Below are 9406 nucleotides of genomic sequence, written 5' to 3' on the forward strand. Positions count from 1 at the left end.
ATACACAGGCGACGTGCTTGAATTAATCCCCATCAACCAAGACTACATTTCACTTTCATTTTCAGAATTTTCACGTTCAGTCAGCGAAGCTTTCTAGATACGTTCTGAAACTAACATAGAGGCTATTTATATTCTTCAGAAATAAACTGCGCATTCGGCAATCATTCAACTAAAGTTGCTTCTTTGATGCAATTGCCATCATCTTTTGGCTATCTTCTGGTTATATTCTTAACACTTCTCAGTGTCAACGTGACAACTTGATTATATAGATTAATCTGGATTAATCTGACTTCATTTTGGTGTTATTTCAAAGACAAACCAACAACATATATACTGAACAAAAACATAAACGCAACATGCAACAATTTGTATGATTGTACTGAGTTACAGTTCATATCAGTAAATCTGTCACTGGGGAGCCAGACCCAGCCAATCAGAATGAGTTTTCCCCACAAAAGGGCTTTATTACAGACTGATATAGTCCTCAGTTTCATCAACTGTCCATTTTAGAGCTCCCACAGGGGAGCCAGGCCCAGCCACTTTGGAGCCCACCCACAGGGGAGCCAGGCCCACCCACAGGGGAGCCAGGCCCACCCACAGAGGAGCCAGGCCCACCCACAGGGGAGCCAGGCCCACCCACAGGGGAGCCCACCCACAGGGGAGCCAGGCCCACCCACAGGGGAGCCAGGCCCACCCACAGAGGAGCCAGGCCCACCCACAGGGGAGCCAGGCCCACCCACAGGGGAGCCCACCCACAGGGGAGCCAGGCCCAGCCACTTTGGAGCCCACCCACAGGGGAGCCAGGCCCACCCACAGAGGAGCCAGGCCCACCCACAGGGGAGCCAGGCCCACCCACAGAGGAGCCAGGCCCACCCACAGAGGAGCCAGGCCCACCCACAGGGGAGCCAGGCCCACCCACAGGGGAGCCAGGCCCACCCACAGAGGAGCCAGGCCCACCCACAGAGGAGCCAGGCCCACCCACCCACAGGGGAGCCAGGCCCACCCACAGGGGAGCCAGGCCCAGCTAATCGGAATGAGTTTTGATGTCGTCACAATGTTTATTGGTAAAATAACTGCTGACACACCCGTGATATGTTATTAATAAGTTATTAATATGTCAGATATGAGATACCTGAAAAGCATTTGAAGGCTTACACGATGACACCAACAATGTCTTTATTGAATGAATAAATGATTAAAGAACAAACAGAACACTATGCGAAAATAAATAAATCCTTTACTTAGTCCGAAAGAGATCCCCACCAGACCAGTAGGCATTTTTACCTTGTCTCTTCATAAGTTACTAGCAAAGCTTATACACTGTTTTTATATAATATAATAGTAATTTATCATCTCCCAACAGTTTGTTTACATTTGGCACAGGAGGTGGAAGAGAGGGAAAAGTAGGGAGGAGGAGAAAAGAGAAGGAGGTGAGTGGTCAAGGAGAGAGAAAGAATAAGAGGGGAATGAAAGAGATGATGAATGGGAAGAATACATGAAAGAGGGTTAAAACAGGAAGAGAGGGATGGAGAAAATGGAGAATGAGTAGTGAGAGATAGAAAGTGAGAGAGGAAAATGGAGAATGAGTAGTGAGAGATAGAAAGTGAGAGAGGAAAATGGAGAATGAGTAGTGAGAGATAGAAAGTGAGAGAGAAATGGAGAATGAGTAGTGAGAGATAGAAAGTGAGAGAGAAATGGAGAATGAGTAGTGAGAGATAGAAAGTGAGAGAGAAATGGAGAATGAGTAGTGAGAGATAGAAAGTGAGAGAGGAAAATGGAGAATGAGTAGTGAGAGATAGAAAGTGAGAGAGGAAAATGGAGAATGAGTAGTGAGAGATAGAAAGTGAGAGATGGAAAATGGAGAATGAGTAGTGAGAGATAGAAAGTGAGAGATGGAAAATGGAGAATGAGTAGTGAGAGATAGAAAGTGAGAGAGGAAAATGGAGAATGAGTAGTGAGAGATAGAAAGTGAGAGAGGAAAATGGAGAATGAGTAGTGAGAGATAGAAAGTGAGAGAGGAAAATGGAGAATGAGTAGTGAGAGATAGAAAGTGAGAGAGGAAAATGGAGAATGAGTAGTGAGAGATAGAAAGTGAGAGAGGAAAATGGAGAATGAGTAGTGAGAGATAGAAAGTGAGAGAGGAAAATGGAGAATGAGTAGTGAGAGATAGAAAGTGAGAGAGGAAAATGGAGAATGAGTAGTGAGAGATAGAAAGTGAGAGAGGAAAATGGAGAATGAGTAGTGAGAGATAGAAAGTGAGAGATGGAAAATGGAGAATGAGTAGTGAGAGATAGAAAGTGAGAGAGGAAAATGGAGAATGAGTAGTGAGAGATAGAAAGTGAGAGAGGAAAATGGAGGGCATTCCTCTTAAAATGGATCCATTGTCAAATTGCATGGACATTTCCCTATATCCCTCAACAGTGCAAGAGGACCTACGGTCAGTCGGTGTGCGTATCATTGGATCTAAGGTCTTTCATAGCAGATAGTTCATAGTGTGTCTTGATATATAAATAATATAGAGAAACTGAATGAGGGTTCAGGGTAAGTGTGTTAAGACTATCCAGTTTATGCTGGTTTAGGGATACGAGTAGGATTAAGGGTGTTGGGGTTAGAGTCTAGGGTATAAGTCTACTAAGACTCAAGTGTATACATCCAGGTTAAAACCTGACTAAAAAGCAGTGTAACTTCAGCATGTGAGGTAAGGGTAGTGTGTGGTGTATAGGTCGGTGGTATTCATTCAACTCTTGCCCTACGAGGTCCGGAGCCTGCTGGTTTTCTGTTCTACCAGATAATTAATTGCACCCACTTGGTGTCCCAGGTCTAAATCAGTCCCTGATTAGAGGGGAATCACCCACCTGGTGTCCCAGGTCTAAATCAGTCCCTGATTAGAGGGGAATCACCCACCTGGTGTCCCAGGTCTAAATCAGTCCCTGATTAGAGGGGAATCACCCACCTGGTGTCCCAGGTCTAAATCAGTCCCTGATTAGAGGGGAATCACCCACCTGGTGTCCCAGGTCTAAATCAGTCCCTGATTAGAGGGGAATCACCCACCTGGTGTCCCAGGTCTAAATCAGTCCCTGATTAGAGGGGAATCACCCACCTGGTGTCCCAGGTCTAAATCAGTCCCTGATTAGAGGGGAATCACCCACCTGGTGTCCCAGGTCTAAATCAGTCCCTGATTAGAGGGGAATCACCCACCTGGTGTCCCAGGTCTAAATCAGTCCCTGATTAGAGGGGAATCACCCACTTGGTGTCCCAGGTCTAAATCAGTCCCTGATTAGAGGGGAATCACCCACCTGGTGTCCCAGGTCTAAATCAGTCCCTGATTAGAGGGGAATCACCCACCTGGTGTCCCAGGTCTAAATCAGTCCCTGATTAGAGGGGAATCACCCACCTGGTGTCCCAGGTCTAAATCAGTCCCTGATTAGAGGGGAATCACCCACTTGGTGTCCCAGGTCTAAATCAGTCCCTGATTAGAGGGGACAATGAAAAAACGCAGTGGAACTGACTGGGAGGTCCAGAGTTGAGATTGAGGGGTATAGGGCATAGGGTTTATAGTATAAGCGTGTTAGGACTGCCCAGTGAATGCGTCCAGGTTAAAAGCTGTATCTAGGAAGCGTTGTAACTCCACCAGGTGAGCTGCTTTGTTCCCTGTAGCTGGAGCTGCTGCTGGCCCACGACCAGCATACCTACACACACACATACATAAACACACATTCACACATACACACATACAAACATGAGAAAGAAGCGAGAACACATTTAATACAAAACACAACTCTTTGACCAGGTTCAATCAAATTATTCATTGATATCTTCCCCTGTGAGCAGGTGTGAGTGAAGGAGGCTGGTCGTACCAAACGGGGCGGGTGCGGTCAACGGTGGTGCGGAGGCGGGGTTTGACGTAGTCATAGTAACCCTGGTTCTTGTGCTCTTCCTGGCACCACACCAGGTCAGCGTTGGGATAACGATCTGTCTCCACCTTCACCTGGTCAAACGGGAAGGGAGAGAGCTGGAGGAGAAAGAGATAGATGGAGGAGAGAGAGAGATGAGATTGGAAGTGTGTGTGTGTGTGAACTGTACCTGTGTGCATGTATGCATGTGTGTGTGTGTGTGTGTGTGTGTGTGTGTGTGTGTGTGTGTGTGTGTGTGTGTGTGTGTGTGTGTGTGTGTGTGTGTGTGTGTGTGTGTGTGTGTGTGTGTGTGAACTGTACCTGTGTGCATGTATGCATGTGTGTGTGTGTGTGTGTGTATACCTGCTCTATGCGTGCAATGGCCACAGTATTATCCATGTCTCTGTTCTTGCGTTCTCGGGTCAGTTCATAGTAGACCTTCCCAGTACAGAACACAATCCTCTTCACCCCATCTGGCTTCTCACACACAGGACCACTGTCTGGGATCAGACGCTGGAAGTGGGTACCTGAAACACACACACACGTACGGTACACACATGTACACACATGTACACACATGTACACACATGTACACACATGTACACACACACACACACACACACACACACACACACACACACACACACACACACACACACACACACACACACACACACACACACACACACACACACACACACACACTCTCATTCGTCTCTCATTGGTCTGATAAGCAGTATTTAAGATAGCTTTGCTACCGAATAACTTAACTACAGTACTGTACATCAGATGTTAGAAGGAGCCATCATGACCATAGCTAGCTTCCAACCTCCTCGACTTGCTAACCTAAATCCTCCCTCATCTCCCTCCATCCCTCCCTCACCTGTCAGCATGTCATCAAAGTTGGACTTGGCGTCAGGGTGGCGCAGGAGAGACTTGGGGGTGAAGACTATCAGCTGGAGGGCAGAGAGAAAGAGAGAGTGAGAAAATAAGGGAAAAAGAGGAGAGATGTGTGTGTGTAGAGTGTATGTGAAGGACGTGGTTCTGTAAACCTGAATGTATGTGTGTGTGTGTGTGTGTGTGGCACTCACAGGCTTCCTGAAGGGCTGTAGTATTTGTCTGCGGAGGACATGGAAGTAGTTCGCTGGTGTAGAGCAGTTGACTATGATCCAGTTACAGTCATACAGCTGACGCACAGCAAACTCCTCAGCAGAGAATTTCTATGCATGAGAGAAGGGACAGGTTATACACACACACACACACACACACACACACACACACACACACACACACACACACACACACACACACACACACACACACACACACACACACACACACACACACACACACACACACACACACACTTACAGGGTATGCATCCGGGTCTTCATTACACATCTGCAGGAACCTCTCTGGTCGGGCTGACGAGTGCTCTGGACCCTGAGTACAGGATCATGGGATATGTAGTTTATCATCCGTTTGTGAGAACAGACAATGTTCTTCAAAGCGAAGACAGACTTATAGATAAGTGGTGGGAGCAGCAGTGCTATTCTGTTCTCAGAGACTGAGGCAGACAGATGGGCGGACGTAAACACAGACAGACAGACAGGCAGACAGACGGGCGGACGTAAACACAGACAGACAGACAGACAGGCAGACAGACGGGCGGACGTAAACACAGACAGTAAACACAGAGAGACAGACAGACAGGCAGACAGACGGGCGGACGTAAACACAGACAGACAGACAGGCAGACAGACGGGCGGACGTAAACACAGACAGACAGACAGACAGACAGGCAGACAGACGGGCGGACGTAAACACAGACAGTAAACACAGACAGACAGACAGACAGACAGACAGGCAGACAGACATACAGACAGACAGACAGACAGACAGACAGACAGACAGACGGGCGGACGTAAACACAGACAGACAGACAGACAGACAGACAGACAGACAGACAGACAGACAGACAGACAGACAGACAGACAGACAGACAGACAGACACACAGACAGACACACAGACAGACACACAGACACACACACAGGTTTACACTCACATACTCTGCCTCACAGATGGATGGACGGACAGACAGTAGTTCCTACCATTCCTTCCATGCCATGGGGTAGCAGTAGGACTATTCCGTTCTGTCTGACCCACTTGGCCTGTCCTGGGCAGATGAACTGGTCTATGATACACTGGGCTGTATTGTGGAAGTCCCCAAACTGGGCCTCCCACAGAACCAGAGCATTGGGACTAGCCATGGCAAAACCCAGTTCGAAACCTAGAGGAGGGAGGAAAGGAGAGAGAGACGTTCAGGTCGGAAAGCATGAGGTAGCTCATTTGGTAGAGCATGGCGCTTGTAACGCCAGGGTAGTGGGTTCGATCCCCGGGACCACCCATACGTAGAATGTATGCACACATGACTGTAAGTCGCTTTGGATAAAAGCGTCTGCTAAATGGCATATATTATTTATTATTATTAGGAGGGAGGAAAGGAGAGAGATGTTCTGGTCGGAAAGCATGAGGAGGGAGGAAAGGAGAGAGAGATATTCAGGTCAGAAAGCATGAGGAGGGAGGAAAGGAGAGAGAGAGATGTTCAGGTCAGAAAGCATGAGGAGGGAGGAAAGGAGAGAGAGAGATGTTCAGATCAGAAAGCATGAGGGGGGAGGAAAGGAGAGAGAGAGATGTTCAGATCAGAAAGCATGAGGAGGGAGGAAAGGAGAGAGAGAGATGTTCAGGTCAGAAAGCATGAGGAGGGAGGAAAGGAGAGAGAGATGTTCAGGTCAGAAAGCATGAGGGGGGAGGAAAGGAGAGAGAGATGTTCTGGTCAGAAAGCATGAGGGGGAGGAAAGGAGAGAGAGATGTTCTGGTCAGAAAGCATGAGGGGGGAGGAAAGGAGAGAGAGATGTTCTGGTCAGAAAGCATGAGGAGGGAGGAAAGGAGAGAGAGAGATGTTCAGATCAGAAAGCATGAGGAGGGAGGAAAGGAGAGAGAGAGATGTTCAGGTCAGAAAGCATGAGGAGGGAGGAAAGGAGAGAGAGATGTTCAGGTCAGAAAGCATGAGGAGGGAGGAAAGGAGAGAGAGATGTTCAGGTCAGAAAGCATGAGGAGGGAGGAAAGGAGAGAGAGATGTTCAGGTCAGAAAGCATGAGGAGGGAGGAAAGGAGAGAGAGAGAGATGTTCAGGTCAGAAAGCATGAGGGGGGAGGAAAGGAGAGAGAGAGAGATGTTCAGGTCAGAAAGCATGAGGGGGGAGGAAAGGAGAGAGAGAGAGATGTTCAGGTCAGAAAGCATGAGGGGGGAGGAAAGGAGAGAGAGAGAGATGTTCAGGTCAGAAAGCATGAGGGGGGAGGAAAGGAGAGAGAGAGAGATGTTCAGGTAAGAAAGCATGAGGGGGGAGGAAAGGAGAGAGAGATGTTCAGGTTAGAAAGCATGAGGGGGAGGAAAGGAGAGAGAGAGATGTTCAGGTCAGAAAGCATGAGGAGGGAGGAAAGGAGAGAGATATGTTCTGGTCAGAAAGCGTGAGGAGGGAGGAAAGGAGAGAGAGATGTTCAGGTTAGAAAGCATGAGGGGGGAGGAAAGGAGAGAGAGAGAGAGATGTTCAGGTCAGAAAGCATGAGGAGGGAGGAAAGGAGAGAGAGATGTTCTGGTCAGAAAGCATGAGGAGGGAGGAAAGGAGAGAGAGAGAGATGTTCTGGTCAGAAAGCATGAGGAGGGAGGAAAGGAGAGAGAGAGATGTTCAGGTCAGAAAGCATGAGGAGGGAGGAAAGGAGAGAGAGAGAGATGTTCAGGTCAGAAAGCATGAGGAGGGAGGAAAGGAGAGAGAGAGAGATGTTCAGGTCAGAAAGCGTGAGGGAACTAAAAAAACAGACAACTCCTCATAATGCTGTGGCATGTACCGTAAAGACAGCAAAATAATAGACTGCATCTGCGCGCGCATGTCTGCGTACATGTACGTGTGTGTCTATGTGTGTGTGTGTACTCACCCAGTACTCCGTACTCTGACAGAGAGCTGTTACAGACAGTGTATGGAGCCTGGTTCGGAGCGATGTGGTTCATGGGAATACAGATCCTCTTATCTACATTCTGGTCATGGAGAACATGGTGTCTGTGACTGTATCGAGGGAGATGGAGGAGAGAGAGAGAGTTATGGGTAGAGAAAAGAGAGGGAAGGGGAGAGGTAGAGGGTTGGGTAGAAGTGAGGGAGAGACATGGAGAGAGAGAGAGATAGAGAGTTATGGGTAGAGAAAAGAGAGGGAAGGGGAGAGGTAGAGGGGTGGGTAGAAGCGAGGGAGAGACATGGAGAGAGAGAGAGTAAACCAGAGTTAATATAGCACCAATATGTGACAATAGCGCCTCAGTTTGGCACCCAGGTCTCAAAGCAACACAACCAACTGGAGAAGATCCAACACAATCACCATGAGCCCCACCTACACATCCTACGACTGCATGCAGTGACATGGGCTTGCAGTCCTTGAGGAGTCCTGCCGTACCCACGTCCGCAGATCCTTTGCCCAGAAGCTGGCAAAATCCCAGGACTACAACAAATGGCTGCCTCAGACAAGAGGCCATGTCAGATCTACCCAATCCAGTCACAAACTGAACTGAACCTTCCCCCTACTCGGACTGACAGATACTACAACAGCCTTACTTGGTGAGACTTCAAAGATTAATGCTTAATGCTGCTGCTTAACTGTACTACTGCAGTGCATTCGGGAAGTGTTCAGACCCCTTCACTTTATCCTCATTGTGTTACGTTACAGCCTCGTTCTGAAATGGATTCAATTCATGTTTTTCCTCATCAATCTACACACAATACCCCATAATGACAAAAGCGATAACCCTTTGCTATGAGACTCGAAATTGAGCTCAGGTGCATCCTGTTTACATTGATCATCCTTGAGATGATTGGAGTCCATCTGTGGTAAATTCAGTTATGTGGTAAATTCATTAAAACAAATTCTAAAAACCTGTTTATTCTTTGTCATTGTGGGGCATTGGGATGTCATTATGGGGTATTGTGATGTCATTGTGGGGCATTGTGATGTCATTATGGGGTATTGTGATGTCATTATGGTGTATTGTGATGTCATTGTGGGGCATTGTGATGTCATTATGGGGTATTGTGATGTCATTATGGTGTATTGTGTGTAGATTGATGAGGGGAAAAAACGATGTAATACATTTTAGAATAAGTACGTCACAAAATGATGAAAAGGGGTCTGAATACTTTCCAAATGCACTGTATATCTCATATTTTCATGTTTTATTGTATTATATTTATGTAATTACGTAGGCCTACAGATGTATGCTGCAATTCAGCATTTAGCAGCAAATGTGTACAATTCCAAATAAAACGTAAATATATAATTCAGCAATGACAAATAACACATAACGCTGTCAAACAAGAGACTGTAGTCCAACATACAGTCATAACATTGACAGAGGCTGTGGTAAGGGTGGCGGTGGTACCTGAAGGTTCCTCTCTCTACGTCCTGTCCGCT

The 9406-nt window shown here is 47.3% G+C and overlaps 1 protein-coding gene across 5 annotated transcripts in view; it reads right to left on the reverse strand.

Annotated features, from left to right (window-relative positions):
- Positions 1–1161: 1161 nt before the first annotated feature.
- LOC118377499 (2-oxoglutarate dehydrogenase complex component E1-like) overlaps positions 1162–9406 on the reverse strand; it is a 58249-nt gene continuing 50004 nt past the window's right edge. For all 5 annotated transcript variants that reach the window (XM_052521554.1, XM_052521555.1, XM_052521556.1 and 2 more), the window contains 9 exons: positions 9375–9406; positions 7889–8016; positions 6006–6184; positions 5265–5336; positions 4985–5113; positions 4777–4849; positions 4257–4420; positions 3858–4012; positions 1162–3689 (listed from right to left, as the gene is read on the reverse strand). The exon at positions 9375–9406 is cut by the window's right edge and continues 119 nt beyond it. In XM_052521554.1, coding sequence (XP_052377514.1) covers positions 3569–3689; positions 3858–4012; positions 4257–4420; positions 4777–4849; positions 4985–5113; positions 5265–5336; positions 6006–6184; positions 7889–8016; positions 9375–9406 — 1053 coding nt within the window. In that variant the 3' untranslated portion in view covers positions 1162–3568. The remainder of the gene's footprint in view (positions 3690–3857; positions 4013–4256; positions 4421–4776; positions 4850–4984; positions 5114–5264; positions 5337–6005; positions 6185–7888; positions 8017–9374) is intronic.

Source organism: Oncorhynchus keta, chromosome 6, assembly GCF_023373465.1.
Source record: "Oncorhynchus keta strain PuntledgeMale-10-30-2019 chromosome 6, Oket_V2, whole genome shotgun sequence".
Classification (NCBI taxonomy): Eukaryota; Metazoa; Chordata; class Actinopteri; order Salmoniformes; family Salmonidae; genus Oncorhynchus; species Oncorhynchus keta.